This window comes from Pinus tabuliformis, chromosome 1_2 (genome assembly GCF_031772625.1).
Source record: "Pinus tabuliformis cultivar Carrire ecotype Pingquan chromosome 1_2, CPIR1, whole genome shotgun sequence".
In the NCBI taxonomy this organism is placed as follows: domain Eukaryota; kingdom Viridiplantae; phylum Streptophyta; class Pinopsida; order Pinales; family Pinaceae; genus Pinus; species Pinus tabuliformis.
In genome coordinates, this window is record NC_142298.1 from 782,319,460 (window position 1) to 782,340,455 (window position 20,996).

The 20,996-nt window shown below is 40.8% G+C and overlaps 1 protein-coding gene across 1 annotated transcript; it reads left to right on the forward strand.

Annotated features, from left to right (window-relative positions):
- The first annotated feature begins 20,046 nt into the window (after positions 1–20,046).
- On the forward strand, positions 20,047–20,734 carry LOC149208199 (uncharacterized). Its single transcript, XM_089398263.1, has 2 exons — positions 20,047–20,336; positions 20,439–20,734. The coding sequence occupies exons 1-2, from the start codon at positions 20,129–20,131 to the stop codon at positions 20,732–20,734; spliced, it is 504 nt and encodes a 167-aa protein (XP_089254389.1). The 5' UTR covers positions 20,047–20,128.
- Positions 20,735–20,996: the final 262 nt, after the last annotated feature.

Here is a 20,996-nt window from a genome sequence, read left to right on the forward strand (position 1 = left end):
CCTTTTCCTGAATTACTAGAGTCACTCGAGCACCAAGGTGTTGAACTCGAAATCATTCTAAGCATTCAACCTTTGTCATCTCATCCTCCACCTACTTCAGGTACTGGGTCACCTTCTGATATTGTCCTAGACTCTCCGGACAATCCCATCTAGACTCCTAAGAGTCCCCTGACTACTGAAGGCTAGCTTGGATTGGTTATATATCCTTCGAATCCTTTGTTCGACCCTATTGTAATATCACCGCAGTGTATGTATAGTCCGTACGACCAGCCGGGTGTTCCTTTGGAATTATTTCCTCATACATCTTTGGTTTTTCATTGTCCTTTGTTCCCAGCTATGGAACCCGAAGGTGAAGATCCAGTTACCTATCTAGATCAATCAAAAGTCTCTAGTCCACACACTATCGAAGAAGAAGAACATCAATTTCCTCCTGAAGGTTTCCCCTACATGGGGAGAATTCCCATCAGTGCTTATCGGGATTTTCCACCTAATTATGTGACTTTTAAACAGTTGGTCTCAGGTACACCTATTGCCTCATTACTTTATCACAACCATGTTTGGCCGTCTAGCTCTATGCCTACCATAGGTCCGTTCATTCAGAATCGGACCTCCCAATAGACGATGATTTCTGTAGTTACCTCAGTCTCGGTGCAACCCACCATTCCGAACCCTCTTGTCTCATCCGTCCAAGTCACCTGTCTGGTTCAAACAATGGTCTCGATGCTTGTTAATATCAGTTCTTCGACCCCTCCAGTAAGTGGACAAGCTGTACCACCCCCTGGGGGGCAGAATATGAATGTTTTTATGGTGTCAGACATAACCAATGTGAGTAGCTCACAAAATCACATGGTTGGGATGAACCAATCTTCTTCTGGCGCTATCCCAAACCATGCTGGTCTTGCTGGATCAAGCAATGTCTAGTACCAATAGGTCCAAAATCCCGTTGGTCCCTCTGGCTCAAGAAATTTCCAGTATTAACAAGTTTATTTGGCTCAGGTTCAGTACCAAGATCCTTACGTTCCATATGGTTCCCAAGGAATGGTCAATCCGCCTTACATCCTTTAGACTGGACAATATGTTCAGCCTGGTCCGTCCACTTTTCCTGGTGGCTATGGCTAGATACAATTTAGAAATTTCCAATGTTTTAATCCGAGAACCGTTCAAGTACCCTTGTAGCAGCAAGGATAACCTCTGCAGCAACAAGGGAAACCTTTGTTGCAGCAAGGGCCATCCTCACAATAGCAGGGGTAGATGATGCCACAGCAAGTGCAACTACGACTACCACAGGCACAATCCTCACAATAGTTGTAGCAAACCATACAATCGCAGGTGCAATATGCTTTGCAAACTTCCCAGCCTATGTCTTCACAAGGCCAACCTCTGTAGCCATAGGGACAGCCTTTGCAGTGGCAAGGTCAATCCTTGTAGCAGTAGAGCCAACCTAAGTAGCAACAACCCTTATATCCATATCAAACGGGTCAACCCTTGTAAGGACAAGGCCAGGGTGAAGCCCTGCAGTAGCAAGCCCAAAAACATAATGTCCAAGGGCAATAGGTTCTGAATCATTTTTTCCAAGGAGAGCAGGTCAAAAATCCCTATGTCCAAGGACAGCAAGTGAAAAACCCTTATGTCCAAGGAAAGCAGGTCCAAAATCCTCTTGTTAAGGGGCAGCAGGTTCAAAACCCGTATGTTTAGGGACAACAGGTGGAATATCCATATGTCCAAGGTCAACATGCTCAACCACCTTTTAACCCATATGTTGCTTATCAACAACCTCTGGTCGGATAGTTTCAAGGCTGTCAAGATCAAAACCCTCCCTACGGCCAAGGTAACCTACAATGGGGGAAAAATCAAATGCCATATGGCCAAAAACCTCCACTATGGGGACAAAATCCTTACTAACAAGGATGGGCTCCTCCGGTTGGACCCACTTATTGACCTCCAATGCCTTTCAATACTCAATTGTCATTCTTGGCTACACTAGAGTTTCTAGACATTTCTTGACTCACAAATGATCCAATTCTTACTTTTCCATACTGGACTCTAGTCCCATTCAAGATCCTAAGTGATTTTCTGAAGTTCGATGGGAAGAAAAGGAGATCCTCAAGCCCATGTGATGACATATCACCTCTGGTGCTCTTCGAATTCCTACGTTGATGATTCTATTCATCTCCATCTTTTCCAACGAACCCTTATAGGTGCTGTTGCCAAGTGGTACATTGAGCTCCCTTGATGTACTTACCATGACCTCAACTCTTTAGCCATGGCTTTCCTCACACATTTCTAGTTGCTGGTTCACTATGAAACTAGCACCTATTTTCTTAGATCGCTCAAGCAAGATATTGCGACACACATCTCCGATCACATCCATGAATGGAGACATAGATGTCGCCTGATCAAGTTTGAGATTGATGATCAGTTGCTAAACAAATGGTTTACCAAGTCATTCGTCACTCCAATTGCTCGCGATATAGCTATGGGTGGATGTGTTACCAAAGAACAAGCCATTGCTTGTGCCCAATACTTAGATCTCGTTTATTCTCAATCTTGCACTTTGTATGAGTTATTACCTAATGCTCTGAGGTCATTATCTGATCCAACGACATCGAAGTCATAGGCTACACCTTCGATTGATGGAGTAATTGGTTTAGTGTCCCAGACCCCTACAAAATATTATTCCAAAGAAAAGTTGTTCTGAAATACTGTTTCCAATAGTCCCTTCCAGAATCCACCTGGCCCTAGTAAAACCTCAAAGGTCCACACTATTCAGTCTACCACGACAGACAAATCCTCAAAAGGTAAGAAGAAAGGCAAAGGAAAGGGTAAAGCCGATGCCCCAAAAGAGGGTCCTCCTAAGTCATTTGCTCGTGATTCTTCACAAGGGAAACCTAAGTATCCCTGACTCATTTGTGAGGAGGATCACTTTACTAAGGATTGTCCTCGATGGTTTGAAGTTAGTCATTTTCTTAAAGGGACCCTAGCTATCCTGAAAGAGTCGTTTTTGTCTCAGCAGACTCAAGTGGTAGACTAGCCTAAATCATCTGCTTCCTCAGGATCACAAGTGTTCATGATGAGTACACCTATTAATGTGGCTACGAGATCAAAATATTGTCAAACTCCTACTCTGACAGCCGGGAAAGAGAAAGAGGCCACCGCTTCTTCTTCTGCCCCCCCAAGTTCTAGCCCTTTTCATATTGAGCACCCTAACCTTGATTCTACCATTCGATCTCCTTCTCGAGGTGTACTAAGGAAGTCCTTGTACAATCCCAACACTAGAGTGCTTAGCAATATAATATTTTTGAGGATTTGGCTCAGGCACCATCACCTATGTCTGCTCTCGAGGTACTCCAAAGCTGCCCGTTTCAACGGAAATCATTACTGTTGGCTATTGTAGGTATTGATCCTACTGATTCTAATTTGATATTTTTTGAGCTAGAGAATCACATTCCGTCACTGCCTCATCGGATTTCCTTTCTCATTTAGGTAATCATCAAAGAGAAAACCATTCACAGAACCATCATCAATGCAAGTGCTTCTACCTGCATCATGTCAGTCGCTTGCTGGAAGGAAATTGGTTATCCTACATTGAACCAATCCCCTAACACTTTGGACGCTTTTGATGGGTGAGATTCGTGACCATTCGATGTCTTACCCAACCTTGCCACTACTTTGGAGGTCAAGACAGTACACATCAAGGTGGAGATTGTTGACGCTAATATCAATTATAATCTTCTACTTGGAGGGAGCTGGACCCATGCCATGCATGCTGTAGCCTCCTCCCTGTTCCACGTGATCCATTTTCCCCATCAAGGGAAGATCATCACAGTTGACCAACTGTCTTTTTTTGCCTCTTCCTCCTCATATGGCAATGTTTTGTATGTCAAGCACACCGGTGCTCCTTATGAGAGTGTGGGGGCAGGACTTTTTAAATATTCCGCCATAATGGGAATTTTTCCGCTCCCACCTCCTCATGTTGCCTCTGTCAACGTAATCTCGGTCAAATCTGATCCTTGGTTCATACCTTCACCAGATCTTGTTGATACCTGGGGTGAGGTTAAGCCACTTAGTTCTGCCGAAATCAATTATGTGGAAATTGTTTTGGCCTCAAGTTTCGTATCCTTTGATTTTCATGTTTCGAGGACATCCCTCGACATGTATTCTCAATCCCCGTGGCTTGGTGCTTTATAATCTCTTGATCCATTAGCCGAGACTTTTCTTACTGATGAAAGTATCATGGAAGTAATGTATCTAGAGGAACCACCTTGGAATGATACTCATCATTTTCCCTCATTCCTTCCTAGCCCGACGATCGTGTCTACTTGCCTGGAAGAGTTCTCTTCTTAGTTTCCTTCCCTATTGCTTCAGGCACTGATCATGCCTCATGAAGTATGGTCGGAAGGAAATTTGGGTAACATTACTCAAAAAATTCCAATTGATATTTCTGTCAAGCCTGGTGTCATTGAAAATGTCCATATCGGGGTAACCTGTTCTCTAGATGAGATCAAGATCTCTACTCGTCTGTTCCAAGAATTTCGTGATGTGCTTGCATGGTCATATGAGGAAATTCCTAGCATTGATTCTAGCATCGCCGTTCATGAAATACCGACTTCTCCTCATGAGAAACCCATTTGCCAATGGCTCCGCCCCATGCACCATAGGAAAGCGGCCGCTATCAAGGGTGAAGTTGAAAAGATTCTCAAAGCTGGATTCATTTATGAGATCCCTCTCATAGATTGGGTGTCAAATATTGTACCGGTAGCAAGGAAACAAGGCACGATCTTTGTTTGCATTGATTATCGTGATCTCAATTGTGCCTGCCCTAAGGATAACTATCACACTCCCTTCATTGATTAGATCATTGATGAATGTGTTGGGAGCGAAATGTTTTCCTTTATGGATGGTTTTTTTGGTTACAACCAGATTAACATTGCATTGCCCGATCAAGAAAAGATGACTTTTATCTGTCCATGGGGTACTTTCGCGTACAAAAGGCTCCCTTTTGGCCTAAAAAATGTTGGGGCTACATTTCAGAGGTTGATGTCCTATGCATTTCATGAAATTCAAACCATTGTTCAACCTTACTTGGATGACCTTCCTGCTCATTCTCGTAAGTGCCATGATTAACTTGACCATCTTCGGCATATTTTCCTTCCCTATAGACACTACAACATTTGGTTGAATCCGAAAAAAATTGTTTTCTATGTTGAATTCAAATGACTCCTTGGCTTTATTGTTTCTAAGGAAGGCATTCACCTTGATCTGCTTAAAGTCGAGGCCATTGTTAATTTACACCCTTGCACCAACTGCAGAGCCTACAGGGAAAAGCAAATTTCTTCCGTCGTTTCGTACCCAATTATGCTGAGCTAGCTTCAGGATTTACCTTGTTGCTCAAGCAAGGAACGCCCTTTGTTTGGGATGAGATTGCCCAAAAGTCTTTCAATGACCTTAAGGTTCCCTCATAAATGCTCGTTTGCTGCATCCCCCAGATTATCATCACGATTACTTCCTTTATCTAGGTGCAACCTCTGGTACCATTTCTATGGTGTTGGTACAAGACAATGACGAAGGCAATGAACATGTTATTTACTACCTCAGTCGCAATCTCCTCGACATTGAAACATGTTATGCCCATGTCGAGAAGTTGGCTTTGGCTACTGTACAGGCTATTCAATGCTTTCGGCACTACATTCTCTTACACACTACTACTGTGATTTCTAAATGCAACCCCATGACCTACATCCTGGCTCGTCAGTTGCTAGGGGCAAGTATTCTAAATAGATTGTCATCCTTCAAGAATTCGATTTGGTGTTTACTACTGTCAAATCTAAGAAATCATAGGTTTTTTCCAAGTTGATTTTCTCCCTTCCTTCTACGTCTCTCCTCGCTAGTGTAGATGAGCAACTCATAGATGAGACTCTTTTCCTGATAAGCACCCTTAACCCATGGTACGGTGATATCATCTTGTACCTCTAGACATCCACATTCTGGTCCGTGTTGACTAGGGATGATCACTGACATATTCAACATCACTCGCAACCCTACCGTATTATTGGAGATACTTTATACTGTGTCGGTGTCGATTCAGTTCTTCGCCGATGTCTTGCTCTTGAGGAGGCTGAGAGAGTTCTCAATGACTACCATTCTAGGGCATGTGGCGGTTATTGGGTGCTAAAAGGTGTCTTTTAAAACTCCTAAGCACCTCAAATTAATTATCAACCTGGGTAAGTTCTTTTGTTCCAAGAGTGTACACAATATGTGCAAGCTATAAATCCAGAGAGTAATGCTTTAAAATAAGTTATTAAATTCAACACAATAGTAAACGGATGCAATCATAAATATCAAGCTTGTAACTTTAAGGGAAGTAATTCATCTAAGCATCACGACTCAATCTCAAACAAAACCATAATTCAATCTTAATCAACCAATTTGAATGATAATCAACCGAGAGCATCATAGCATTATCTGAGCTCTTTCAATTGGACTTAAACTACTAGACAGAAGGAAAGCATTTGATCTAATCAATAAAACTCTATCCTTTAATTAACCAGAAATGATTCTTTAACTGATGACTAATTCAATCCACGACATGAATAAATAAAACCAATTAGAATTGCACATTAATGAAATGAATACTCGAAATCCGAATTAATGAAAGTAAATCAACTGAAAAGTTGTAAAGCAGAATAAACTTGCAGGAAACAGAAAAGTATAAATCAAGGAACAATAGTAAGATCCACCAGAGACCAAACCCTAGCCGCCAGCGAATACTGCTTAGCTACTTCAGAATATCTAAATGAACAACAACACAAGTTATATATTAATCATCAAATTCACATGTCATTACAATACGATCTCGTTCTTTAGAATCACACTTTTGTAAATTAAAATTACAATTGAAGTAAAAGGCGAGATTTGATAGATCCCTTTCTTCCTTCAGTTTTCCCCTTTATAGTCAAAAGGAAAAAGATAAATGTGATCCCTCAGGATCAGGAGATCTTGAGGGATTCACAAGTAAATGCTATCTTCAGACAATTCTTTCATCCTACACTAATCCTCTTGATTCATTACTTGGTTCGACCACACACGATGTGCCTCATTTCCCTTGATTAGCTTTTGTTGTTTTGACTTTGGAACAATAGCTGTTCCATTTGTTGTTTTTCTACATAAAAAGCAATGAGAATTAGTTTGGACGGTCTAATCATATCAAGAGCAGTTTCATTCACCCCTTATCAAAATCATATCAATATGTTATTATATCATGGCACAAAATGAATAATAAAAGAGGAAAAAGACTGTGTAAGCAAGAGTAAATACATACCTATTGCACGACTCAACATACTCCCCTGCTTACCTTATTTCATGTCCTCATGAAAAATGAATAGTTCCTATGTAAGGAATAAGCTGAAAAGAAGGTTTCTTTATCAGGCCTAAAACCGTGATGTTGTGCTAGAATTGCAAAGGCTTCCTTTTTGTGTCCTTCAGGAAACTCATAGTCAGACCGATACCCTTCAGGAGGATACCAAATAATGGGACTCCTAAATCGACATCCCAACCAATAAGGCCCTTCCCTCAAGATAAGATTGTTGTATGTGATCAACTGGCTCGCAGCAGCTTTGAAATTCCCATAATTAAATGGTTCTCTTTCCTTAACACTATTAGTTGAGATCATCCATCTCATTTTGGATGCAATCAGGGATCTTTCTTGAATGGAGAGGAAATATGTTGTTCCTTTCTGCACAATTTCCTTATGTATGGGCCCTAAAATTTTAATCACACCCTCTTGTGTCATCAGCCTTTTATGTTTAGCAAACAGTTGCAAAGGGTGAGTAGGCTCACTCCTTACCTAGAGATCCAACCCATGTTCCTATCTTTGGAATGAATTATAAGCCTTAAACCACTTAAGTTGATTAACTGTAAAAGAGATAAAAGCTTGGAACTGAATGTCCCCAACAAAAGGGCTAGGATTGTTATCCACTTCTTCTTCTAATACGAAATTATGCAAATAAAATTCGCAAAGAAGCCATTGGACTTTTTCCCCATGTTCCTTACAAAAACTTATAAATTCTTCAGTTGTATTTAATTTGATTGGCTTACTAGCTCTTACGGCTTTAATATTTAACAATAAGTACTATTTTAATAAGAACAGGGCATAATTTGTGGCAGGAGACCTACATGTCAAGACATCTGAATATAGCAAGCAAATGGTCTATCTGACTCATGACTCTGTCTAGCTTGGTCTCCACCTTCTTTAGCTTTTCTTCCTCCTGTCTAAATCTATCAAAAGTCCCATTCTTAGGTATGGTTAATTCCCTAAACTGCTTCTACAACTCTTTATAATTTTGTAGGGGAACTATCTCCTGTTCACATCGTTCTAAAGCAAGCTGGGCTTGTGTCAGCTCCTCCTATAGCTTCAAAATAAAAGGGTTATTTCTTGACAGGATATCCTTGGCTTGCTCTTCTGTCTGAGTGCCTGTGCTACAAGAGGATATATCCTCGGTCTTCACTTTCCTATTGTGGTAGGACCAACCCTCTGTCTGAACGATTGCATCCACTAAGTCTGTATGAAAATTTTCCTGGGTGGCTATTATTTGAGTAGGAATGAGTTCGGTTTGGGTTTCTGTTGCCGCACCCTTACATATTTCCATTTGCGTAGCCATAGAGACTACCTCAGGAGTAGTGCTCTTGGCTTTGCCGTTTGAAATTTCTTTTAACTTTCGACGTAGCCTTTTAACTATCTTTTGAAGCTTCTTATTTTTTCTCAGCTTATTTAGTTTTGCTCCAGCTATTGGCCTCTTCTGAGGAGAATCTTTTACACTAACGGGCTTGTCAATAGCTTCTGTATCTAAAGATTCCTATTGTTTATCATCGTTGTGCTCCAATAGAACCGTGTCACCAGACTAGTTGTCGGATTCATGAATAACTTCTGTGTCTGCTTCCTCTTCCTGGTCTGTAACCTTTGGAGAAGGCATAATTTTTGTATGACCAGAATCCCCTAGGGATTGGGCTTCCATTATGTTAGGATCAAATGATCCTCTAGGCTACATGTATGCATTTATATTTTCCAGGACCTGGGCCATCCCTGTCTCAAAATCTTGCAAAAGATCACTTTGGGGGCTCATGGTTGGTGTTTGAGGAGGCCCTACTTCATTTTCCAATTCATCATCAAAATGTTGTGCTCGTTCTTACTCTGATTCTGGTCTATCCTCTTCCTTGGGTTCTTGTTCTGAATTGGCCTCTTCCCTGAGTTCTAATTCTAAATGACATCCTTCCCCTTGTTTAGGTTCTTCCTCTAGCTCTGGCTCTGAATTGTCTGGTTTCTCTGATTCTAGTTTAGTGTCCTGTATACTAACTAGGCTGGATGATTTCACCGGTCGTTTAGTGCTATCTTGAGGACCCTTAGGCATCCTTTGGACTGGGTTCAACCTTGCAGACTGTCTGAGCTTGTGAGGTCTACTTTTTGAAGGAGGAGTCCTTTTTTTCTTTGTAACAGGGTTTTGCTGGCTAAGTTCCAAAGTTGCAAAGCTTTGGGCTAAAAGGCCTTGACCACTCTCAAGGGCCACTATAAGATCATTCCATGTTAAGTTTTTTTGAGCAAGATTATGAATAACTATTAGTATGATCAAACAATGGTGACTAACTACAATGTCGTGATGTTGAGCCCATCTTATCCTATCGGCAGTGTCATGCAATAATGAATTCAAAAGTGATGGCAAATTAACAGTGAGTTTTTGCTTTAGAACAGCTAAGAGTTTGAGTTGGCATGGCATTAACACATCTTGTCGGCCATCACGGGTAATGTAACCCTGGACAACTCTTGCCAATTCGCCCCATGGTTCTCCCAGAGAGGATGGTTGAATGCCTTTTCCTTTCTTGGCTAATTCTTGTCCTGCATCTCTAAAAATCTCCATCGTGTCATGCAACATTATGTGCTTTTTAGACCATACTGCTCCTTCCGCCGACAAACCAGAAACTTCGGCTATCACAATGTCTGATACTGCGATTCTTCTACCTCTCACCAATGATTTCCCATTCTGTAGATGCTGTAGAAACTAAATAGCGATTTCCTCACTAGGGGGTTGAAATCTTGTGAAATATGATATCCACCCTGCATGGACCAGAATTTCTCTGGATCTATCGGAGACTTCTAGCACTAAAGGTTCTCGGCACACTGTCTTTCCACCCATAATGCTTGAGTTCTTCCTACTATTGCAAAGGATTAGTGCAATGGAGAAAACACAACAACAAACAACAACAGAGAGATAAAACAACAAGTAGTTGTAACATCTAAGTTCTACAATGTTAAGCAACAATGTAAACTTTGAAACGGGAACTATAAACTCAAAATGGGAACTCTAGCCCAAAAACCCCAAAAAAACCACAAAAACAGTGCTCAAAACGAAAAGTGTGTATACTGGAACGATGTTTTTTTTTTTAGGTGTCAATTTTGCGGCTGTTTTAAAAATGGCAGTGACTACGAAATTTTCTACGAAATTTTCCTGCAAAATATAGCTTCAAAACGAAAGTGTTGATACTGGAATAATGATTTTTTTTTTTAGGGTCAATTTTCATACTTTTTAAACAATGCTAATAAAACCAATTTTTTATGTCTCAAAGAAAGTTAAATTTTAAGGAAAAACACATTAATGTTTCTGGTAGAATATCATTTTTCTTTCCTAAGTAAAAATTTAACATGTTTTCAACCACAAAACTAAAAAAACATGACATTATGAACAAATTATATCACTGAATGAATTCAAAAGTCTTTATTTGTACACTGAATAAAATAGACATTATATCTCTAATTTGATATTGCATTGTAGATATTTAAACAATAAAATTTATCATACTTAAGACATAATCCAACAACATAAAAATGCTTCATAACTTCTCATTTAACAAAATATGGAAAACATTAATTTTATTTGAAGATACGATGCATACATCAGTTATATAAACTGTCTTAAACAATTATTCAAAATCACTCATATTTTCTTGCACACCATCAGAATTCACATCTTCAGATGAGTGACTGGATGCTGACGAAGATGTTCCATATTCTTCTCTGTCATCAACTAGTGCCCCACCTGAGTCCACATGCATGCTCAAGATTCCAGGTTTCAAAAGTCTTCTAGATCTACGACTGGTTTCAGCAGAGTCCCATGTCAACACTGTTCCTTCTGGTAACAACCTTTTCAAAATCTCTGTCGTCTTGAAGCGAAGAGTTCCTCTCTTTGTTAAATTGAAGTCATAAACAAGTATGTCAACATCCTTCAATTGTAATATGTCTGTGCGGCGGCGATTTATATTTGTACCCTTTCTTTTTCTTTTTCCACCGTTTTTTTTGTCAACTACCATCTCTGGCTTATACACACCATTGAATGGGTGTGTATTTGTGGCATACCAATGTACTTCAACACCTGTAACATCCTCATTTTCTGTAAAGACCTTTATAACTTTAGCAACCCAAAATGGATAGCCATTGGGATCTCCATCTGCTAGCACTGCAATCATGCAACCCTCCTTAATATCCTGTACTGAACCCCTATAAAGGTCTTCCATGGCTTCACGTTGTGCACGAGATCTTCTGGAACCTATATACATCTCTCTTTCCTCTGCCTGTGAAGAATTAATAATACCTTGAGATTGTTGTTGTTCAACAATGTTTACTTCCTCATGTTCATTCGACACATTTTGTGGCCAAATAAATGGATTTTTCAAAGGTATATCTTCATTTATTATTGTCGAAATGAGATCACTTTGATTATTGAAAAACGACTCCCACCAAACTGAATCAGCAATGTCAAAGTACTCATATGTATATCTAATACATTTTTTAATTTCTTCCAGGCAATCAGAATAATTTATAGCCCTGTTCTGTCTACGTGCATTCTGAACTTCACCAACTGATTGTAATAACAATATTTTTGATGCAAATATTGGATGATCTGGAATGAACTTCAAAAATTGCAATCCTGATGACGGTGCCCACTCTGTAGTAGTTGAATACTTCTTGCCCCATATTAGTGTTTTCCCATCAATTTTTTTGATACGAAATTGATGTTGGAAGCTAATGTCATTAAGTTGTTCAATGCATTTCCCCTCACCATATGATCCCAGAATAAACCTTCGCATGTCAACAGTTTCTTCCAACACTTCAAAAGCAGGCTCTGGCATGTATGATTTCTTAATACATTCAATTAGTGATGGCAAGATCCCAACTTCCTTCCTCCTCAATGTGACTGAAAAACGACTGAACATCTGATCAATATGGTCATGAGTGTGCCCAACAAGAAGGAAACCAACTTTTACCTTTTCAAAAATTCTCAATTCAACAAGCATGTTCAGATACCCAAAAACAACCTGATTTTTGTTTTCACGGCAAGTGTTGTCCAATTGTAGATACAAAACTTCAGGAAGATTACCAGACCAATGAGAAATCACATCATGAATTATGGTTATGGTCAGATTTGCATCATTATGAATATTTGGAGCTGTGAAGTACACCCTTGGCAACATTTTCCCATTGAAGACCATACAACCGACCAAGTGAAATTGAATAAAATTTTCCTCTTGTAGATTTTTGGGTGTGCGAACAAAATGTGGTAAAAGTGTTTTCTTCTGGTCCATACCATCAATTATCAAACCCAAATATTTATTTGGATTATCATAACACTTCTTTCGATGCTTGTACAACTTCTTCCTTTCATTTGTTTGTTGTTCGCGATGCTCCTGAAGTTCTTTGACAATTAAATCTACACAACATAAAAGAAATTCATTAAGAAATATGTTTTCATAGTTGATGACTATACAATTTTAAAAGTAAAAGTTGTGAACACTTACCTCTTTCTGAGCCTTCACATTTGTCCCTTTTTGATTTAAGAGAAGCACATGTACTGCAAATCCCCATCCTTGTCTTCTTAGGAATACGAACATTATTGAATTCTTTCTTCCATATCTTCACAAAATATTGATATCTAATAAAGTGGCCCTGTCCCTCAGCACTTTCTGCATATTCTTTGTATAAGTTGTAGATTTCTCGTCTTGAAAAATTATCTGGAATATGTATTGTCTCTCTATTTGGCATACACTCTCCATGCTTTGAAAAGAAATCTTTCATCCATGACATTGCAGTATTTGATAATGGCCCAAACTGTCTTTTATAACGTACTTCTGAATAAAATGTGGGATCCTTTTCCAAATTTTCTTGAATTCTCGAGAGACGAAAATTCCCAAGTGAATGAAACATTTTGAAAGCTTTTCTACACAATAAAAAATTCCTAATATGATAATCATAACCTGACAATGTAGATTGCATGCAGCCAACTAAATATGAATTTTGTATGCTTTTATTCATTGACAAATATCTCTTCCTGCTTTCTAATGCAAATGTGAAATCCATACGTTTCAAGCAATTTTTTTGGCAACATTCACTTGAAATGAGAGTGCTGATAGAAATTCTTCTCGTCAGATATTCTGCTCTACCCCTTGTATAACTAGAATAGCTTGCATTGATACGAAAAGGTCTGCTCCTACTCCTCGATACAATATTTCTTGGCAACATCTTCATCATTGGATCATCATTTTTATAAGGATTTTCATCATCATTAAGAGGAATGGTATCCACACTATGATCAGCTCTGATTTTCAAATTTTGACTGAGAGGATACCCTTCATCTTCCCCTTCTTCAGTGCTACTATCATTGTCCTTAGAATTCAGACTAAATGGAAAATCTGACTCGATGTTTAATGGATATTCTTCCTCATGTACATTGTCAGCGCTACTCTCATAGTCCATAGAATTAGGACTATGTTGAAAATGTGGCTATTTACTTATTGAAGATGCTAGATCCTGTGCTTTGTCACTGCTACCTTTATACTGATTAGAATTATGACTAACTGCATCATCCTGTTCTTCATCACTGCTGCTCTCATAGTCCTTAGAATCAGGACTAAGAGGACATTGTGATACTCCAATGTTTTGAAAATCATCATCCCGCGCTTCATCACCGCTGCTCTCATAGTCCTTAGAATCAGGACTAAGAGGACATTGTGATACTCCAATGTTTTGAAAATCATCATCCCGCACTTCATCACCACTGCTCTCATAGTCCTTAGAATCAGGACTAAGAGGACATTGTGATACTCCAATGTTTTGAAAATCATCATCCCGCGCTTCATCACCGCTGCTCTCATAGTCCTTAGAATCAGGACTAAGAGGACATTGTGATACTCCAATCTTTTGAAAATCATCATCCCGCGCTTCATCACCGCTACTCTCATAGTCCTTAGAATCAGGACTAACTGGACACTGTGACACTCCATACTTTTGAAATTCATCATCATGCTCTTCATCACCGCTGCTCTCATAGTCCTTAGAATTAGGACTAAGTGGACACTTTGACACTCCATTTTTTTGAAATTCATTATCACATTCATCATCACTGCTGCTCTCATAGTCCTTAGAATTAGGACTAAGTGGACACTTTGACACTCCATTATTTTGAAATTCGCCATCATGCACGTCAAAACTGTTGCTCTCATAGTCTTCAGAATTAGGACTAAGTGGACATCGTGACCCTCCATTCTTTTGAACTTCACCATCACACTCTTCAAAACTGCTACTCTCATAGTCCTTAGAATTAGGACTAAGTGGACATTGTGACACCCCATTCTTTTGAACTTCACCATCATGCTCCTCATCACCGCTGCTTTCATAGTCCTTAGAATTTGGACTAAGTGGAATCTGTGACTCTTTATTAATTTGAAATTCTCCATCCCCTCTTTCATCAGTGCTGCTCTCGTAGTCTTTAGAATCGGGACTAAGTGGAAGAATTGACTTTCTATTCATAGTGGAAGAATTCCCGCTATATTAATCAATATGAATAGAGTTGTTACGCGATGAAGATGTTGATGGTGTATAAACCGAAACTTCACCATCAGAGCAATCCATCACTTTCAAATAGAAAATGTTGAATGATACAAATGGAGTCTCCTAAGAATATTATATAGCTTAAAGAATGAAATATTCCCTCCAAAGTTATTCCCTCCAAAAATTTTCGCGAAAATATTTCCCTCCAAAAATTTTCGCGAAAATATTTCCCTCCAAAAGTTTGTTAGATTTATTTGCCTTTATTATTTTATTCTACAATTGATTGAAAAACGTAAACTAATTTTTTTTTATGAAATAAATCACTAAAATTCAAATTGTAAATCACAACTTGTACATTAATTATTCTAATAGTTAAAGTATATAATATTTACTTAACAAATTTTTTTTTTAATTTTTATAATATATTCTCAAACAAATTAATCCCACATTCAATCCGTTGTAAAACAACTCTACAATATTCGCTCTATAATAATGTAAAACAAACTATCCCACATTAATCGTATGGAAAAACATCTTCGTAATTTCACTTATATAATAAATTTCACTATCACTATTACTCGCCTCACATCTAGGTTTTCTGAAGTCCCTTGAAAGACTCGTGAATTTGTGGAGCAGCGATATTGCTATCAACAATATATACAACGAAGAATTGTCGCAATTGAAAGGTAAGTTCAATTATTTTTTCGAAATTTTCATATTAAATTACTTTAATGAAGAATATTTTTTTTTTTAAATTAAAAAATTTTCCAAGCCAAATTTTAATATTGCTATCTACCCCACCCCGCCCGCCACACCTCCCCCCTTCTCCAACACCTGCCCCCCCCCCCCCCATATTTTTTTTTTTTAAATTAAAAAATTTTCGAAGCACGCCACACCCCGGGCCCACCCGGCACTCGCCCCCACCCCGGCCCCCCTGCCCATCCCACTCGCCCCTCCCCCTCCCTGGAACCCCCGCCCACCCCGCCCCCACCCGGCGCACGGCCCAACCCCGCCCGCCCCTCCCCCTCCCCGGCACCCCCGCCTACCCCTCCCCCACCCGGCGCACGACCCACCCGGCGCACCGCCCCACCTCCCCCGCCCCCTCCCCGGCACCCCCGCCCGCCCCTCCTCCACCTGGCGCACGGCCCACTCGGCGCCTGCCCCCGCCCCGGCCCACCGGGCCGCCCCACCCTCCACCCCACCCCCTCCCCCTCCCCCTCCCCCCCCCCGCCGGGCCGGCCACCCCCGCCCGGGCCGCCCCCTCCCCCCCGCCCGGCCAACCCCGCCCAGGCCGCCCCACCCCCTTCCCCCTCCCCCTCGCTCCCCCGGCCGGCCCCCTCCCCCCCACCCCTCCCCCTCCCGCGCCCCCTCCCCGGCCCCGCCGCCCACCCCGCCCGCCCCCTCTGCCCGCACATGGCCAACCCCGGGCCGCCCCGCCCCACCCGAGGGGCGGAGCGTCGATTCCTGGAATCGACGTTCCGCCCCTCGGGCGGGGCGGGGCGGCCCGGGGGTGGCCCTGTGCGGGCGGAGGGGGCGGGCGAGGTGGGCGGCGGGGCCGGGGGAGGGGGAGGGGCGGGCGGGGTGGGGCGGGGCCGGAGAGGGGGCGCGGGAGGGGGAGGGGTGGGGCGGCCCGGGCGGGGGAGGGGGGTGGGGCGGCCCGGGCGGGGGTGGCCGGGCGGGAGAGGGGGGTGGGGCGGCCCGGGCGGGGGTGGCCGGGCGGGGGAGGGAGGGGGAGGGGGGTGGGGCGGCCCGGGCGGGGATGGCCGGGCGGGGGAGGGAGGGGGCGGGGGGTGGGGCGGCCCGACCGAGGGAGGGAGGGGAAGGGGGGTGGGAGGGGGGTAGGACGGCCCGGGCGGGGGGCCGAGGGGTGGAGGGGGCGGCCCGGGTGGTGGGGGCCGACCCGGCCGGGGGAGGGAGGGGGAGGGGGAGGGGGGTGGTGCGGCCCGGGCGGGGGTGGCCGGGGGCGGGGCGGCCTGGCCGGGGGAGGGAGGGGGCGGGTGGGGGGGGGCCGGCCCGGTCGGGGGAGGGGGGGGCGAGGGGGGTGGGGCGGCCCGGCCGGGGGAGGGAGGGGAAGGGGGGGGGGGTGTGGGGCGGCCCGGCCGGGGAAGGGAGGGGAAGGGAAGGGGGCGGGGGGTGGGGCGGCCCGGGCGGGGGAGGGGGGCCGGTGCGGCCCGGGGGGCCGGAGGGGGAGGGGGGTGGGGCGGCCCGGGCGGGGGGCCCAGGTGTGGGCTGGCGGGCGGGTCGAGGGAGGGGAAGGGCAATTTTGATTATACAAATAAAAATTTTATGATATATTTTTGTTTTTAATTTAAGTTAATATGTTTTTTTATTTACTAATTTATGTGTTTTTTTTTTAGGAAAATGGCATCAAGGAAAATTTCTGTGAATCTTTCTGCACCAAGGAGTCTTAAAGGTGTATCTTCAAAAAACATTGGTGAACGAACTCCACCTGAGCTCATACCTACAAATATTTCAAGTGCTTTAAGTGATAAGAAGCTAATCTCAGATTGGAAAAGTTCAAAAGAGGTGAAATTTCCATCAAGAGCCTGGTATGTGAAAGAAAGAGAGAGCACAACTGTGAATATATATCTATACATTGATACACGCAATAATAATGAAAATTTGGAGGTGATGGGAAAAGTCATAGATATGTGTTCGGTACCAAACACTGAAGTTGTTTACATACTTACAAAAGCTGCCAAGTCACATGAAAGGATTAAATACCGACTATCATATTCATTATATGACAGGAGAGAGGTATCTACAAAGTTGTGTAAACAAATCGTAAATGATATGACACAAAACATGGTAAGTATTGTTATTTTTATTTTTATTTTGTGTTTTGAAGATGTCTCGCTATATTTTTTAACTTTGTTTATATTAACATATGATATTTTGTTTGGCAGAATTTGTTGAAAGCTGTTCAATTATGTTGGGAGGCATTCATTTCATAGAGCATGATATCAAGAATGTTGTCAGCCATTTTTACTCAGTGTCAGAAGAAGATGTGCAAAACATGGAAAATGTAGTAATTGATGATGCTACAAAACTACATCCAAAGAATCAGAAAAAAAGGCCTCTGGTGGATAAATCTAGCAAGGGTAAACAAATTACTTTTGAGGACGATGAAGTTGAAATTGACAATGAAGCATATGTTGCCATTACTGAAGATGACATTGAAATTGCGGAAGGTCGTAAAAGACCAAAAGTAACAATGCCCAAGAATAGATCTCTTGAGAATGTTAAGACGAAAAAAAGTAGAGTTGAAGATCTTGAAGTAGTCATTACCAGCAGTCAAGAACCTAGTGAAACTTCAAAAGAAAGCAGAGAAATCATTACACCAGGAGCTGATTTAGGTGATGGCATTATCAAAACAAAACAAAATGCCATTCGACAGAATTTGACAAAGAGAAACTTAATTGATGGTGGTCGTACATTTCAGTTAAATGTCAGACAAACCTATAAGGCAAGTGAAGGACAATGCCAATATCAAGTCAGAAAGCCACATCATCTGCATGTTCACAACTTGAAGACATTGATGAGGTACAATCCATATGCTCATGTGGTTAGTTATGTGCTTCTTGTTGATCCACTTCAAGTTCCCAACAAAGAAGCATTTGATAAGTCAAAATGTTTTGAATACAATTATTATGTGCTTGGGGGGAACCATTCTGTTGAAGCTCAAAGACAATTGATGGAGGAATATCCTAATAACCCACGTTTTGAAACAATGAAATGTATCATTTATGCTGGTTTAAATGAAACAAAAGCAAAGTTAGTGGCATGGGATCATAATTCAGATAATGAATATAGGATGTCTATGACTTTGATCCAAAAGGTTAGATTTATTCATAGTGAATTCCTAGAAAAATGTGGTGGGGATAAGATCAATATTACTGCAGATTTCCGAAAGGAATGTTGTATGGAAATAGGCTATCAAATTGAAGATAAAGGCAATTCAAAAAGTGGAAAAGACAACGGATCTAGTGATTTATTCAGAGGTGTTGATAACATTTTCCAATTGGCATTTAGAACTAGAGATATTTGGAATTTGATTGATGACATTTTTAGCATGTGGGAAGACATTCGCATTAAAAACCAGAGGGTCAGAAAGTCTAAGCCATTGATATGTAGCAACAATAAATCAGCGCCTGAACTGAAGCAACTTCCAGACGATATGACCATCACGCCTTGGAGGGCGATGCAAGGAGTGAAAGATGAAAAAATTGTCAAAACAATATTATCTCGTGTGAAGTCGGGGGAATTATCATTGGAAGAAATGTCTGAAGAATTTCAAAAGTAAGTTTGCTGAATTATTTTTACTTATTTCCAAGATTATAGTTATCTTTTAAATAAAACATGTTTTATTGGTAGTATTTGTTATACATATCATTATATTAACTTTTTCTTACTTTATCTATGCAGTCACAAAGTTTACATGAAAATTCAGGAACAAATGGTTAAATTGTTGAATGAAGATGGTTGGGATGATGTTGTACGCAACTATCCAGATTCAAGTTCTACATCAACATTCAAAGCTTTTTATCTTGCATTTAAAAAGGTAACTTGATTTATACATTCAGTTTTAATCATCTGTGTACTATTTTTAATTTAAAACTTACACATACATTTGTTTGTTTGGTAAAAGATGAAGAAAGAAGATAATGGAGCACCAAACAGTTTCAAGACTTTTATTGAAAAAATAAAGATTGAAAGACTGAGAAAGCAACTTATTAAGAATGTTGAACTTGATCCAACTCTTAATCATTTCATTTGGAATGGGCTAGACACTATTCAATATCAAGTAATACAAGGCGACTGTGAAGACATTGCGAAACTCGTACCAAAAAGGGATTATGCCCTGGTTATTGCAGATATTCCCCATGGTTTCAATATTCCAAACATTTGCTATGATATTGACCCTTATACTTATCAAGCTTTTAATAAAGTGGTGGTGGGATTTAAGGAAGTGACGTCATCACCATTATGGAGATTTGTGACATTTCATTCAGACACACAATTGGCAATGTTATTGTCAAGCTTCAAGGGGAAAACAAATTCAAGGATGCAGCTTACATGGTAAGATGTTTAAAGGTATATTTGATTAATGTTGAAAAATTAATTTATGTACAAGTTAATTGAACCTTTACTATTTTATGTTACAGGCAAAAGTCAAATCTTCTTGACAATGAAGATCAACAATTTATAAATGACTGTGAGTTCATTCATATTGATAGTTGGGCAAAAGATGATAGCCATATGTCTATGATTTTTAATCGGGTGGACAAAAAGAGTCATAGCCAAATACTGACTTATGATGCTGTTGTGAGAAAACTAACATATGAAGACAAAGAAATGAAAGGAGAGATAGTTAACATTTATCAGAAACCACAATTATTGATTAACTATCTTATAGACATATGTTCAAATGAAGGAGATTGGGTTCTGGATTTATTTTCTGGCTCAGGTACATTTTGCCACATGGAATTGAATTTCAATATGTTCTTTTTTTTAATTAATATGTCATTGTACTAATTTACTTCATTATTTTTTTGTGCTTGATAATTAGGTACAACACTAGCATGCTGCCTTCAAAAAGGAAGAAATTGCATTGCAATTGAGAAAGATCCATTACAATGCAATTTCATTCAGCAAAGAATTAATGCTCTTCAATTTCTTCCAGATGCAATGCAAGAAATTGGGTTGAAGAAAGGGGACTTTAGTGAATCACGTGTGGCAAAAAAGGCAAAGGAACCCCAACCACCATTACATGGAATGTATGGAAAGACATATATTGGGGGATTTGCAGACATGAAAGACCCATTAGAAGAGGAAAATGAGCAAAATGAGCAAAATGAAACATAAAATATTGTGGAAGAGGACAATGATGAAACTCTAGAGGACGAAGAGTTTGGATTACGTGACATTGTTGATTAAATTTAAGTTATGCTTGTAACTCAAGCTTTGCAATGTTTTGACTTTGACATTTTATGAGAAGAATAAACACTCAATTAGGGTTGTTATACGTTCAATATTGGTAATATGTGATTTTTGCATTGATTTTTAAGTTAATCATTATTTTTTGAAAAAAAAGTAGTTATTATTATCTTTTTGACATGAAATTCAT

Bases quoted from the DNA above. Each gene is read 5' to 3' on its own strand.
- LOC149208199 (XM_089398263.1), top strand. From the start codon at position 20,129: ATGTCTATGATTTTTAATCGGGTGGACAAAAAGAGTCATAGCCAAATA. The intron at 20,337-20,438 runs GTACATTTTGCC...CTTGATAATTAG, and splicing joins GGATTTATTTTCTGGCTCAG to GTACAACACTAGCATGCTGC.